Source organism: Peromyscus eremicus, chromosome 10 (assembly GCF_949786415.1).
Source record: "Peromyscus eremicus chromosome 10, PerEre_H2_v1, whole genome shotgun sequence".
Taxonomy (NCBI): domain Eukaryota; kingdom Metazoa; phylum Chordata; class Mammalia; order Rodentia; family Cricetidae; genus Peromyscus; species Peromyscus eremicus.
Genome location: NC_081426.1, coordinates 78,417,688 through 78,433,930, shown reverse-complemented (window position 1 = coordinate 78,433,930; position 16,243 = coordinate 78,417,688). Strand labels below are relative to the sequence as shown.

Sequence of the window (16,243 nt, the reverse complement as noted above, 5' to 3'; positions counted from 1 at the left end):
ATGTTTGTGAAGTGGATGTCAGTTCTGCTGCTCCTGCAGATGAGTTGCTACTTCAGATCTGGAAATTGTGGGAAGGTGTTGGTATGGCCGATGGAATTCAGTCATTGGCTGAATCTGAAGATAATACTGGATGAACTTGCACAGAGGGGTCATGAAGTGACAGTTCTGAGACCTGCATCTTCTATCTTTGTTGATCCCCAAAAATCACCTACCCTGAAGTTTGAGTCTTATCACACATCTGTCAGTAAAGATGATCTGGAAAAGTATTTCAACAAGTTTGTGGAAGTATGGACTTACGAAGTACCAAGAGATTCATGTTTATCATACTCTCCTTTGCTACAAAATGTGTTTGACGAATATTCTGATATATTTCTAAGTATTTGTAAAGACACAGTTACAAACAAACAACTTATGACAAAACTACAGAATTCCAAGTTTGATGTCCTTTTCTCAGATGCCATTGGCCCCTGTGGGGAGCTGATAGCTGAACTTCTCCAGATCCCTTTTCTGTACAGTCTTCGCTTCACTCCTGGTTATAGAATGGAAAAGTACAGTGGAGGATTAATACTCCCACCTTCCTATGTACCTATGATTGTGTCAGGATTAGGTGGTCAAATGACATTCATGGAGAGGGTGAAAAATATGATATGTATGCTTTATTTTGACTTTTGGTTCCAGACGTTTAATGAGAAGGAATGGGATCAGTTTTACAGTGAAACTTTGGGTAAGTTATGTTTCTTATCAGTAGCTCATTGACTTAAATTTCATGAGTATTTAAATGCATTCTTATGTCCATGAAATACAAAGTGAAGCTGTCTTTTATAGGTGATCCAATGTAATACGATATTAGCTACCAAAATCACAAACCCTGTAAAAGCTCACAATATTGATCAAATAGAAGCAGTCAGCAGTCCTGACACAGGACATTCTGGTGAGCTAGACAGTTGCAAAAAGATGAAAGCAGACTTCCTTAAGTGATTCTTTACTCACTTGACTGTTATTTTTCATCTATTTTAACAAGTCACTTGCTAGTTAACCAAATCTTGATAACTGTAGATTACAGGATGACATATTTTACAGTTTCAATATGTATGTGACATTCAAAAAAACACTGTCTTTTGCATAGGCCACATTCTTTATTTAAAATGATAATGTGGGATCTGAAATCATGACAAAAGTTTAAGTGTTTTCTGTTCGTGTTGAGTACCTGATTTCTGTTCCTAACACCCACCCAGACCCAGTGGCTCAAAATTGCCTGCAACTTCAGCTTCAGGGAGCTGCTGCCCTTTTATGGCATCTGCAGGCATCTGAATAATCTTAGCACCTACTCACACAGACACATAAATAAAAATATAAATCATAAAATATTTTCTAGAGAATTCCCTTATTCTTGAAAGATACTATGCTAGTTCACAGGCTTAAAAATGGAACTGAGGTTCCTGACAATGCCACATCCCTTATTGTGTACTTTCCTAAAATCCATTGTCTAAACACTACAGAAGCAGGAACACTGATGCACTCATTCTTTACTTTTTGAAGTCATGCTTTTTTCTCTTAAAAAATATGCCATAGTTAAGACTGGCCAAAAATTTCTATTCTCATAATTTCTGAAAATATTGATATTGTCTTTATAGGATTAGTACTGTTAAATTTCCTGATATGAAACAGAAGTAGAGGCTTAACCAGAAATTCAGACATTCATCAACTTTACAGCTTCTTTTGCAAAACAAGGAAGAAGGACTAGCTACAAACCACAGTGACCCTGGAGAAGTCTGGTCAGGCTACACAGTGTGGTGTGATATTTGGACCTGAAATGAGTGCTTATATTTGCACTGTTCCTCTTGAAGATGTAGAGAGAAATAAAATGTGTGCTCATTCATATGGTGGCTTAGTGGGTGATTTCAATGACTATTTATTATTTCAAATTACTGAGGAGACATGAGGTAATTCTTACAGTTTGCTTTAAAAATAAACCCACACGACATTTTTGTATATTATGTGAGCCACAAATCTATTACACATGCAAATAATGTTACATATTAATTAACACTGGTTCTTAAATGCACATGTTCTACATCAAACATTACTTCTTTTCATTTTTAAGAAAATGTATCTTATATTCAGATGACAGTCCTGTTAACTTTTCCCTTCCTTGTGTGCTAATTTTCTCCATCTAGGAAGGCCCACTACCTTCGCTGAGACATTAAGCAAAGCAGAAATGTGGCTCATTAGATCCTATTGGGATCTGGAGTTTCCTCACCCAACTTTACCGAATGTTGACTATATTGGAGGACTCCACTGCAAACCTGCAAAACCCTTGCCTAAGGTAAATATGTTTTTGTAATCTCTTTTTCATTTGATTTAATTTCTGGTGAAAGTGATTCGACACTTCTCCTTACATAGTTCTCCCTGTGATAGAGATAGGAAGTAGAATTAAACATCCGGCTAACTAGGATCAATAAACTCAGGAAAGAATGTGATAGACCTGGGAAATATTCCTATCAGTAAGTTAAATTAAGTCAGTTAGGGTACTCTGTGGTTAGCCATTGGGTAATCCTTAGCAAGCAACTATGAGGATGTAAGTTTCAATCCCAACAGCCATGTAAAAAGTTGGGTGACCCCACACATTACTATGGCATTAGTACTGAGGTTGCAGAAACAGGTTGATACTGGGAGCTTGCTGTCCACTAATCTGTTAAAAATGGTGAGATTTGTTTTCAATGTGAGACAGTCTCAAAAAACTATGTTAAAGATTGATAGAAAAAGACATCAGACTTTAACATTTGTCATCCATGTGCTAAAACAAAGGCAGCGAAGCAATCCAGTACACACACACACACACACACACACACACACACAGACACACATGCATGCATTCATGCACGCTTACACACATAAGCATATACACATACACAAACACACACATGTGCAAAATGCACAAACGCACATATAAACCCATTCACAAAAGATACAGAAAATAAATTAGCTAAACTCATCACATCAGAAACTTGTCAATCATCAAAAGCTATGATGAACATATATCCGAGGTAATTTTTTGATATCTAGAGAAACAACATAGACATAGTTTATATCTAACCAGTAAATTGTGGAAGTCATCTCTGAAAATATCCTATTTATGCACAATATCAGGAAATTATGAAGTATATGTTTACCATGAAAATATGATTATTTCACAAAGAACCAAAATGTTTTATTAATCATACTAGGAAGTTTGTGTTAACTACCACATACGTACATACTACAACATAGATATTATTTGATCAAATACTAGTTAATAATATTAAATCAGCCATTAGAGGAGAAAAATGAAATAGAAAGGGAAAAATATCACCCTTTTTGTAGGATGAAAACATGTCAATGAAGATATACTTTTATGAATACTTCATATATAATGCTTGCAATTCTGAGTTTTAATTTTGCCAGAGGAAAGTATCTAGAATGTTTGCAGCATAATGCGTGAGTACACTCTGTATTGATGCCAGTGAAACTGAACGTCTTTGACATGCCATTTTTGTCTTCTGTATGTTTTAACACCACTATTCTAAAAATTCCTAGGAACACTTCAATATTTATTTTCCTAGTTTTCATATAGGTTTTATAAGTAACTTTTCTATAATTGTTATTTAGTCATGAAGCAAATTCTCATCACAGGAAATGGAAGACTTTGTCCAGAGCTCTGGAGAGCATGGTGTTGTGGTGTTTTCTCTGGGGTCAATGGTCGGAAACATGACAGAAGAAAAGGCCAATGCAATTGCGTGGGCCCTTGCCCAGATTCCACAAAAGGTGAGGTAAAGTGCTCCATGGGAGGCAACTGTATACTAAGTCTGTGAAAAATCCTTGAAGGTCTGATTATGGAAATGAATGTGTGAAAGGTAAAATTTTAAGAGAGCTCTAATCTACCTTAGCCACATTTAGGAACAGATATTCATAACAGATGCTACAAAGCTACAGAAGGTGTTTTTGACTGAGAGTGACTTGGATAAAACACTGTGACCACTGTGGGCACATTCTGAAAGGCTGGCATGATGATGACTTGCTATCCAGAGTACATAGACAGCTAAATTCTTCAGAGTCGCTTGTTGTATTTATTGAATATTTAAAGTCACTGCATACATTAGATTTTGCAGGGGAGGGGAGAAGTTTTTATTTATTATTTCTACCAGAATAACAGTAAGCTGTAGTACGAGTTTTCCTGTGACTACCCAGCTCCTGCAGTGGCTCAGACCCAAGTAAACACAGAGACTTAAAAACTGTATGGCCCTGGCAGGCTTCTTGTTATCTAGTTCTTATATGTTAAAGTAACCCATTTCTATAAATCTATACCTTGCCACGTGGCTCGTGGCTTACCGGGTATCCTTACATCTTGCTTCTCATGGCGGGGAGGGGGGGCAAGGTGGGGTGGGGGGAGTGGGGGCTGGCAGTGTCTCCTAACTCAGCCTTCCACTTCCAGAATTCTCCTCCCTGCTTATCCCGCCTATACTATACTTCTTGCCCGGCTACTGGCCAATCACCATTTTATTTATCAATCAATCAGAGCAACACATTCACAGCATACAGAAAGACATCCCCAGAAGTAAGCAGGTATTGAAAAAGTTGGGAATGTAGCATGACTCTATATCCTAACTTTGGACTAGGCCTCTTCAGTGTGCAGGTTGAGAGGGCCATTTAAAGGAAGGGATCCAAGGCTCACCAACTCTCAATCAGAGTACATTTTTGGCTAATTGAGAGAAAGAGAATTAAAAAAAAATCTTTCATTATTGCCTTGACTAGACTGCCAATATGTGTAGGAGAATCAGATAAAGGAAAGGTAGAGATGGGAGCTTCCCTCACAGTGATCTCTGTGCATCATAAAAGATGAAAGACAGGACCCTGCTTGTCACCAGTCAGAGTGAAGCTCTTACTATTCAAGAAAGAAATATGAAAATAAGAAAGAATCCAAAGGAACCTAAAATTAAAAAAAAAAGTTTCAGATGACTCACTTCATAAAGCATACCACAAAGTAATTTCCTATGAATTAAATTTATATATTTATGAACATTTTTGCCTTTTGTAGTAGAACAGCCTCTCTTTAATCATTTACATTAATTTTTCAATCCTTTACATAATTTTATCAGTAACATAGCAAATTCATGTTATCCATGTGGATAATTCTCCATTTTATGAGATTGTCTGAGAATTCTAACATTAGCTGCTATCAAAGGCTTTAGTTTGGGACTGGTTTTCCTGTCACAAAACATTTTGAACTCTGTAGGAAAATCTGCAGTTCATCATAAGGACTACATAACAATCAGTGTCATTAAATTTGGGGATATTTTTCAATACCATCACTTGGGAATAGCAAATTACAATAGACTGCAAAGAATCCTTGCAGAGATTATTATGCTCATCAATACCAAAATCAGTTCCAATTCAGGCCCCAAATAAGTTAATAATTTTAGAATGCCCTGATGAACCTCATAAAACAGAGCATTTACTACATGTTCAACATATATTTGCTACATTTAATGAACTTCTGAACTAGAGAAGTTCACTGGCTCGGTATTTTAAATGTTTTCAGTGCAGTGTGATCAGCTCAGTTTAAATCCCCAAAACCCATATCAAGTCAGAATCAATACTGTATGTCTATAATGCCAACACTCCTATCAGAGATGAAAGGCAGAAATAGGAGAATTCCTGTGGGCCAGCAGCAGAAAAAAGTATCAAACAATTTAATTAAGAGATTCTGTCTCCAATAGGAGAGACATCAGGATGAATATCTGAAGAAAGTAGTCTTCTCTATTCCACACAGTTCCATTGGAACTCTTAAATAGCATTCATACACACAAATTGGCTCGTATATACTCCAATACATACAGAACACCCAGGAAGGGAAAGAGAGAATGAGATCGAGATGGGGGAAGATATTCCAAATCTCAATATTTTCAATAATTGTGGATTCACCTTCAAAATTCTACATGCAATTTTTCTTGCCATTAGTGACTAGAGTTTGTGTACTGACGTTAAGATTCTTAGAATCCTAAGGCAAAACTGATTTCTCATAAAAAAACAATGATTACTTAGATTTGAATTGATGTGAATCAAAAATGTGAACAAAACTTGTGCAGCTAAAAACAGAGCAAATCTGAGCATGGAAAGGGGAGGTGGGTATACAATCCCACCCAAGCTCATGGAACTATTGACAATGATTAGCTTGTAAGAGAGGAAGAGAGTAGCTCCTGATAAGTCCATTGTTCTCTACTGGAAGACCAAACATCCAGGTATATTTAGAGTGCACAATTGACCAATTGTGTTGGAAGATTCTTTTTTTAAGGACACCAAGTGGAGTGGATAGGCACAGGGGTGCTTTAGGGAAGATTTGGGTAGGGGAGTAAATATGATAAAAACATATTACATGAAACTCCCAGAGAAATGAAAAAAATGAAATGTTAGTCTCACTGGATATGATCATAGTCATTATATGGACAGCAGACAGAGTTTCAAAGTACAGATAATGCAGGCATGTTCTGAGCCTGTTTGTCCACAGAAATTGCTCTATAAAGAACATGTGTCGTTTTGGGTGAAAATGATACAGTAGGTTTAATGTCTTGTTTTAAAACCTGAACTGTCACCATTCCAAAGGTAGTGGCACTTGGAAGAATGGAGCCAATAAAATGAAGCAGACTAAAGTCTCATGCAATAGCCAACTTCATTCAGAGAACTCGACAACATATACTCTGAGAGTTAAAAAACCTGAGTTAAGATCACATGAGTTGAAGCTGTATACAATCATAATGACAAGCCATGTGTGGCAAAAACATGTTTTCCACAGAGGCACCTAAAGGACAGTTTAAACATTCTCTAGATGACAATGGCAAGCAGTCGTAGCTAACCTGAAGTACACTCACTCCTGTCTGCTACACCTGGGAGGAGAGCAAAAACACATTCCAGGAAATAATAGGATAGAAGATGAAATTAAAACAGTTTCCTATCCTTCCATAGTAATGCATAAATGAAATTTGAAAATCCATAGAGTTCAGTAACTCTCTTTAAAACTTATTGTTATTTAGGGGTAATATAATACATCAAGACTCAAATCCATATAAGTGTTGACATTGGGTCCTCCCCTCATTTACTAATTGAGCGAGAAGAGTAATGTAAACAGTTAGTATTTTACAGCCCTTATGGTGTAAACAAACCCATCCCAATGGCTCATTCTCTTGTGCTATATTACCTGTGGGAGACAATTTAGTTGTGAAAATAAGTAGCTTTAAGGTAGCAAAGGATCCACACGATACACAAATGTCTCCTTCAGTTTCAATTCAAAAGCTGTAATTCTTCCTTTGCCTCTCTAGATAAAGAAAGGACTATCTAATGCTGTCTCTCCTGTCAGTGATTTAATAGATTGGTAATTTAATAGTATGCAATTAATATTCCCTAATAATGGCTGAAAGTCATTGTTGAGCATTTTTAAATTGTCGAGTCTAATGGACATTTGCGGGGGCAGGGGTGTTAGTTCTTAGCACTTGTTCTAGTAACTAGTTACCCCGAATATTACACAGTGCATGATCTTTGTACTTTTTGTGGTGTAATAATAAGCCCATTTTTATGTAGCACATCCTGAGCGATGTCGTATAAGGATCACAGCTCTTTCTCTTTGATGGTGAATAACTATAATGAATAATATTGAATGAACAAAAAAAAGAAATAAAAAGAAAGGGAAGAACATGGCTGTTCCTAAGTATGGTGGAGGAGAAGGTTTAGTATAGATATATGATAGCATAGCCAGAGGCAGGGACAGGGACAGGGAGAGTCCAGAGTGGTCGTGAACAGACTGAGCTGTGCCATGTGAGAAGGGAGAGGGAAAGGTAGAGGGGAGAGAGGGGACCAGATGGCCAAAGGTACAAAAAATAGCGGGCATAAAAAATGGTTGGATTATCTAGGGAAGACCAGCACAGCCCTCTGGGCTGGAGAGTTCAGGAAAGGGGGCAGTATATGCCAGCCAGAAGGTCCCTGTGACAGGTAGGGTCTGAGGGATTGAAGGGAAAACAGACAGCCAGGTCAGCCTTGAAATGTGAAATAGGCACCTCAGCCATTTGTCCCAGGTTTAAAACCTAACAAACACAAGCCTGAAGGAGGGCCTCACTCACAAGCTCTAAAAGCTTTCCTACATAATATTGACACTTAATAGAGGATTTGTCATGCCTTGAGGTAATACAGTCCATTGATATCAGAGCTGAGGTTCTTTATGATTGAATGAGGAACAGAAAGGGCCAAATATACCTTATTATCAGGATGAATATGTATAAATTAAAAGCAATCTTTTAAATGTCAAACTATATTAAAGGCCAATCTTTAACAATAGCTGTCTGCAGGTAAAACAGGCTGTAAAGCTCCCATTGGCCACATGGTGGCATTAACATTTCAGAAGTCAATCAACTATCTCCATTTACCAGATTATGTTTTAATTACAAAAACCGGAGAACTCCAGGGAGAAAAAAGAGGGCTCTATGTACCCATTCTCCACTGTTCTCTGTCTAACTTGTGAAGACCCCATAACTTTTCTCTTAGAAACAGGCCATTAGGTATCCAGACAGAGTCACTAGATTTTCATATAATTTTGTTTCCTATGAAAAATCCAAGCCATGCTTATGATCTTATCCATGTGGAAATATAGGTTCACTAATCCCTTGTAACTCTTTTCATAGTCCTTTTCATTTTTGATAACTCAATCTTTTCATCAGCAATTGCGATTGTGAAGAATGGGCAGCCTTAAAGGTGGGCATATAGATTTATTTCTTCATGAGTTTGTTATAGAAAGTCTCTCAATCAGAATATGAGTAACATAAGGTTGGAGAACTTCCATTATGCCTCATGGGCCCATCCACTGTAATTTGTAGCATTTTATTTAATCTTGCTAGAGTTCATAGTTCCCAACTTTATCAGGGTTGAATTTACAAACCCATAACAGGCCAGTCAGGAGGCCATTATTCCACGGTTATAAGAGAAACATCAGTTCGATGACCAATTAATCCTGTAAACATTTTTCCTCTTATTTTTAAATCTAATAATGTTTTATCATTTTCCTTTAATATGGTGCTTAATGCTACAGTCTTATCTGTACTACTGAATCCTCAATCACACAGCTAGGTTTTTTTTTTTTTCATGTAGAAACTATAGACAGTAAAATAACTGCAATTTTTTCTCCTGCTTTAAATGGCCAATTAGTAGGCACTGTGATCAAGATGGCAATTTTACCGGTATAATCTTCATCAATGACTCTTGTATGAACTATGATTCCTTTCATGGATAAACTATTGCAACCCGATAAAAGTCTAACCCGATAAAAGTCTAACTGTTTGAGGCAGGATAGAACCCTCAACATGTTTCCCTATTGTTGACTGGTACTGTTATTGTTGTCAGGCAATTGTATTGCCATCCTTATCTTATTTAGATCAGCATTTCTTAAGCCAATGTTTTAATTTCTTTCATATAGGGCATACCAGGAGCTCATTGATTCTGAACATTCAGTTTTTATATGGGCAATTTACATTGCTTCTTTAAGTGTACACTTAGTTAACATCTGTTTTTGTGTAGCATAGATTACTATAGCAGCTAATTTTGCTCTACGTTTATAGATCCATAACTTAAGAAAGTCCATAACATTTTCTATCTCTCTTTGAGGCTTGATTAATCCTTGGCAATCCTCATTGGCACTGATCAGAAGCAAACTGTTTTAATAATAACTCTTGAATTTGTTCTGCCTTTATTGATTTTTGAATAGCGACTTTGAGTCTCCCTGTGAAGTTATCATAAGACTCAGAGGGACCATGCATTTTTTTTTTAAAAACTAGACCCGAAGTCAGATTCCATATCAGTGTCCAGGCTGCCATGACTATGACCAAAAATTGTGGAAGAGCTGCAGGAGGCATATTATGCAGCTAATTATCTGTTATTATTTAATAAGCCTGTCATTATTTCACATGCGACATTTCTAGGATTACCCCTCAGTCCTAGCTGTAGAACTTTTTTATGGACTTTATCTGCAGGCCACACTTGCCACTGAAGAAGCTTGAAAGGTCCAAGAACCATTTTAACAATTATATGAAAATCATATGGCAACCACTGTGCATTATTGTTCCAACCAAAAATATATTCACAAGTACATAGAGCAGTAGGTATATAGGAAGTACAAGCCTTCTTAAAATCTTTCATTGTATCCATTCTAGTCCCTGATAAACATTTTGATTTTCTTGAAATTTCACTGGGAGTACCAAGCTCAGCTTGTGATGCCGGAGAAGAATTGCTGAATAAATTCTTTTTTGATGCCATACCCTAGGTTGTCTAGATTGTAAAGTTAGCTTTCTCATAGGCTCTCCTAAATCCTCATCAAAACAACTGAGAGAATCCAAGATTAGATTTATTATCAGACCTCACCAGATGATTCAGGATACTCTTTAGGCAACACAGGAAACATCTTTAAAGGAGACTCCAATAAGGGAGCTGAGGGAGCCACACCTGCACAGTTATCAGTGGTGCGATTTATCTACACTGGGAAATTTTTTTTTTGTTTTTTTCCTTTACCTTCTTTACTGATTTTCTGATGTGATCATCCAGTTTATATTCATGCAAGGAATTAGCCATCTCTTCCTCATGGTTAATGACTTCCTTATTTCTTATCTTCCTTAAGTATTTTAGTAATAGTCAAAATCAATGCCCACGTGACCCAAAATTGAATGGGAATCTTTTCTCCTTATTTATATGCCTTTTATATTCATTCACACTCTGTCCCACACTTCTTCATCTGAAGAACCTTCTTCTGGAAACTAGGAATTAGAGTCACAAGAAATTTGTACAGACTAATAGCTGTGATTTTGATACCTATGCTCCTCCTTTCTTAAAAAAAAATGCACAAGCCTCAACATGAGGCAAAGCCTTCCCCGGTTCCTGCCCCATTTTTCTCATTCACCTCCTTCTGTGAGGGTCCCCCCCTCTCCTATCACGTAGCCAATTTCAGCTCCCTGTTCAGAAGTCCCTTGTCACAGCTCCAGAGACAGTGGGTCTTGGGAGAATGGAGCTGATAAATGGGGCAGACTAAAGTCTCATGTCATAGCCAATTTTATTCAGAGAATCAGACAATGCATCCTCTGAGGGTTAAGAAAGGTCAAATGAGCAAAGATCACATGAGTTGAAGCTGTATATAATCAAAAGGACAAGTCATGTGTGACAAAAAAAATCAAAAACAAACAAACTAACTAACAAACATGTTATTCCATAGAGGCTGTCTTAGTTGGGTTTTTATTGCTGTGAAGAGACAGCATGACCACGGCAACACTTATAAAGAAAACATTTAATTATGCTGACTCAATGACAGTTTCAGGGAATCAGTTCATTATCATCATGAAGGGGAGCATGGCAGCATGCAGGAAGATGCTGTGGATATCACTCTATATAAATAAAGCACTGATTGGCCAGTGACCAGACAGGAAGTATAGGTGGGACAAGGAGAGAAGAGAATTGAGGAAGGAGGAAGGAAGGAGGGACCGGCTGGAGCCACCGCCAAGACAAGGAAGATGTAAAGTACCGGTAAGCCACGAGCCACGTGGCAAAGTAAAGATTAATAGAAATGGGCTAAATATAAGAGTGAGAGCTAGACAATGATAGGTCTGAGCTAATGGCAAAGCAGTTTAAATAATGTAAGATTCTGTGTGTTTATTTTATAAGTGGGCTCCGGGACTGGCGGGACTTGGCGGTGGGAGCTGGAGAAAAGTCCTCCAGCTACAGGAAGACATGGTGATAGAGGTGAAAGTGTTACATTCACAGGCAACAGGAACTCCACTGACAGTCAAACTGAGGAAAGCTTGAGCAAAAGAGACCTCAAAGCCCACCCCCTCAGTGACACACTTCCTCCAACACAGCCACACCTCCTAATAGTGCCACCTACTTAGGGGGCCATTTTCTTGCAAACCACCACAGAGTCACAAAAAGGACAGTTTAAACATTCTCTGGATAACAATAGCAAGCAGCAGTGGTTAACCTGAAGTAGACCCACTCCTCTCTGCTACATCTGGGAGGAGGGTAAAAACACATACCAAGAACAATCATGTGTTTTGAAGAAATTGAGGTCACAAGACTCTTGTTCTGTTTTCTTAGAGTGTTCTCTAAAGCACTCAGAATTCTCACGTGACTCCATTCCAGGAAAATGTTCCATCTCTACACTATGCAAGGTTACTTCAGGATGGGTCAGAAGATTCCATATTTATTGGCCAACATGATGGCATTTTTTTAAAGAACTACAGACCAGAGAGAATTGTGGAACAGAAATATTTGTCATGAATGAATAATCAAGGACAAAAACTTGAAATTCATTAAAAATAACATGGAAAAAATGAATAAAAGTAAACTCTAAAGCATTTACAATATAATGATATTAAAACTAGACTATTCAAACTATCAAAATATATTTATATAAAATATAAATTATTAGTAATGTGGTACTCTTTCCTGAAATTGAATTATATCAACATGGCAGTGTATTAAATATTTTCATGCATCATCAACCATCACATTTGTCTAAAGATCTCTACTTGGAAAATAATGATGATGTTCATCCTGTCTGGATGGAAAAATAATCACAGAGACTGCTGACACATTCTTCGTCTCAGTCTCTCAATAGTTCTCATTTCTCACCTCCTCTGATTTCTCCATCCCTCCTATGGGAGGTATTCAGCTATGTTATATCTAAATTTAAAAGGTTCTATTTTGATTATTTCTGTTTTTGAAATTATAATACAATTACATCATTTTCCCTTTTTATTCCTCTCTCCAAACCCTCTCTTATCCATGTTCCCTGCTCTCTTTCAGATTCATAAATATTTTTTCATTATTTTGGTTACATACATACATGCATATGTATACTCACACATTCCTAAATATAACCTGCTCAGTCTGTATAATATTAAATTTTTCTCCAGCAATAAAGATTTTCTAACACTTAACAGGTTCTTTGGAGATTTGATGGTAAAACACCGGACACCTTAGGACCAAATACCAGAGTCTACAATTGGCTCCCCCAGAATGACCTTCTAGGTAAGACTCTGGAAAACAAACCTATCCTAGTTGACTTCAAAATTCCTTATACTACACTTAGTGAATGTATTGTTTATTTAAGATAACAAGTTCTGGTGTGCACTTGGTTTTTTTTAACACCCATTTCCTCTTATTTACCATGTGCTCCATGTGTTTAACTAGAAATCAGTATTTCATAGTTCAAGTCTCAAGTCACAAGCCAATCTGCAAACATCTCTCTGTAAATTTAGTATCTTCTTGATCTAAACAGGAAAACATTTCACTCAGGTTACGAGTATAGGAATCTTCATGTAGGTTTTCTTGTGATAAGGAGAGAGCAAACTAAATAAAAGATGTAAACTAAATAAACAAATTTAATTAATTTAAAAAAATCTTCATGCAGAAAATCTCCTTTCAGTTCCTGATAGTACACATTTCTCATTTCATGTCTAAGTCAGCTAATTAATGCTAACCAGAATTCATCTTATTCTAGGTCATCCAAAAACCAAAGCCTTTGTAACTCATGGTGGAGCTAATGGCCTCTATGAGGCGATCCATTTTGGAATCCCTATGATTGGCATTCCTTTGTTTGGAGAACAACGTGATAATATTGCCTACATGGTGGCCAAAGGAGCAGCTGTTGCATTAAATATTAGAACGATGTCAGGGTCAGATTTGCTCAATGCACTGAAGGCAGTTATAAACAATCCTTCGTGAGTATAAAATTTTAACATGTGCATATGTTATTTATTTATTATTCATTGTCCTTCTTACTGAAGACTAAAGGAGCAACAATTTTCCTGAAGGCAAAAATAATGGTAGGTACAGTGACAAATTAGGGCATGATTCAGTGCATTGGTGTTTCTCTTTCTGCTTTACACAAATACATACCACCAGGGATTTTTTTCTACTAACACCTCCCAACACTAGTATGCACTTTGTACACAAAGTTATTAATAATTGCTTATGGATAACTGAAGTTTTATATAATCAAATAATATCTCATTTTGATATATTTTGTATTTAAGGCTTAGCTGTCCCCAAACTCTACTTTAGGAATATTTGATCTTTTCCCATTTCTTTCTCTATGTTTAATCATACATGCTCAAGGAGCTCACACATGCCTCTGAAGATCTTCCTAGTCATGGACAGAAAACATAAGTCATTTTCCTTCTACTTTTGTGTAATTATCTTTATTATCTACACAAAAATTACACATGTGGATTTTCATTCATTATGTAAATTGATGTAAATTTTACTTCTTTCAGCTATAAAGAGAAAGTTATGTGGTTATCAGCCATTCACCATGACCAGCCCATAAAGCCCCTGGACAGAGCCATCTTCTGGATTGAGTTTGTCATGCGCCACAAAGGAGCCAAGCACCTGAGGCCACTTGCCTATAACCTCACATGGTACCAGTATCATTCTCTGGATGTGATTGGATTCCTACTAGCCTGTGTGGCAGCCATGGCTTTCTTTACCATAAAATCCTGCTTATTCTTTTATCAAAGGTTTGCGAAGATGGGAAAGAAAATGAAGAATGAGTAGCGCTCATTGAGAATGTACTACATGAACTAAATTTCAGCATCATTCTAATTTATGAACTGCCTTCTAAATATTCACTGATTAATTTATCAAGTCATATCTTCTTTGGAGAGAGGAAAGGGAAGGGGAAAATAATGTAATTATATTATAATCTCAAAAAATAAAAACCATAATTAAAAGAAAAAAGCTGGGCAAGCTATAAGGAACAATATAGTAAGCAAGTTCCTCCATTATATCTGCTTCAGTTCTGCCTTATGATTCGTGTCTTTAACCTCTGACCTACTTTTCCTCAGTAATGGAGAGGGAGCTATGAGATGAAATAAACCCTCCCCTTTCTCAAATAAAAATGAATATTAAAAAATTCAAACAAAAGAGAGGCCTGGGCCTGGGCAGGGGCAGCCACCACTGTGATGGATAAATACGTGGTGGAGAGACGGGAGAGAAAGAGAAGTGGAAACAGTTTGTGCTCTTCAAAGAGAGGCAGAACTGCAGACGTGAAGGCAGCAGGAAACAACGGGATGTCAGAGGCCTGCACTGCCATCTGAGGTCATGGTGATACCTGTGATGCCACAGAGGGCCATATCTGGGTCCGTGGCCATTCTGTATCAGAGGTCTGCGTCAATGTCCATAGTGATGTGGACCTCCTTGGTCTGGGCTGCCATTTGAGGCCATGTTAATGTCTGAGTGCTGTGCTGAGCTGGTCCAACCACTCACTACCCACCACACTGTAGCATCAGAGGTGACATGAGCACTTGCCTTTGCACTGGGGGAAAGGTGACCCCCTATGCTGGTGTAGAAGAGCTGACCTCATGACTTAGTGGGGGAGAGCTGGCCCCTATGACAGTGTAGAAGAGCTGACCTCATGACTTAGTATGAAAGAGCTGGCCCCCTATGACAGTGTAGAAGAGTTGACCTCATGACTTAGTGTGGGAGAGCTGGCCCCCTATGCTGGTGTAGAAGAGCTGAACTCATGACTTAGTGTGGGAGAGCTGGCCCCCTATGACAGTGTAGAAGAGCTGACCTCATGACTTAGTTGTGGAGAGCTGGCCCCCTATGTCGGTATAGAAGAGCTGACCTCATGGCTTAGTGGGGGAGAGCCATTCTGTCCCTCATCTTGGCAGTGCAGCAGACCTGGCCCTGTTGGCATGGATGTAGAAGAGCTGGCCCTGATGATGTGAGCACAGGAGTGGCAGCTCCATCCCTCATCTGTACATTATGGGAGACCTGGCCCTGGTGACATGGGCAAGGGAGGGCTGGTGGGCTGACCAACTCAGCCACCAACCAGGCCAAGATCTGTAGCTTTGAGCTGACCCATCCCAACACCTACCCCATCTACGAGCTGCTGGAGTTAATGAAGGGCCTGTTCCTGCAGAACCAAAGTTGGAGGAGCTCCATGACACAGGGCAACAGCAAGATTTTGTACAGGAATATCAGTAGGATCCAGCTCCAATAGTGTAGCAGAAGCCAGAGGCCTAGAACCAGACCATTGACACATTGCAATGAACATTTTCAAGTAAAGCTGTTTGTACAAAAGAGTATAAGGTGTGAGACACCATGGCACACTGCAGCTTCTCCCATGAGACCTTTTGTAATTTTTATTTTCTATTTTCTTTTATGGAGGAGGTTACAGGGG

General features: G+C 38.0%; 1 protein-coding gene across 3 annotated transcripts; it reads left to right on the top strand.

Moving 5' to 3' along the window:
• LOC131920731 (UDP-glucuronosyltransferase 2B17-like) lies at positions 1–14,613 on the top strand. Of its 3 annotated transcripts, none has more exons than XM_059275168.1 (6): positions 1–476; positions 2,182–2,326; positions 3,673–3,804; positions 12,999–13,086; positions 13,559–13,778; positions 14,334–14,613. In XM_059275168.1, exons 1-6 carry the CDS (start codon positions 1–3, stop codon positions 14,611–14,613), a joined length of 1,341 nt encoding a protein of 446 aa, XP_059131151.1. The 3 variants fall into 3 exon arrangements, with proteins under 3 accessions (XP_059131151.1, XP_059131149.1, XP_059131150.1); XM_059275166.1 differs by having other exon boundaries at positions 1–724; positions 2,178–2,326; XM_059275167.1 differs by having other exon boundaries at positions 1–728.
• Positions 14,614–16,243: the final 1,630 nt, after the last annotated feature.

Excerpts from the sequence above, each read along its gene's own strand:
- LOC131920731 (XM_059275166.1), top strand. The coding sequence starts at position 1 with ATGTTTGTGAAGTGGATGTCAGTTCTGCTGCTCCTGCAGATGAGTTGC. Across the intron at positions 725-2,177 it reads GTTTTACAGTGAAACTTTGG|GAAGGCCCACTACCTTCGCT; the intron begins GTAAGTTATGTT and ends TTCTCCATCTAG. Across the intron at positions 2,327-3,672 it reads CTGCAAAACCCTTGCCTAAG|GAAATGGAAGACTTTGTCCA; the intron begins GTAAATATGTTT and ends TTCTCATCACAG.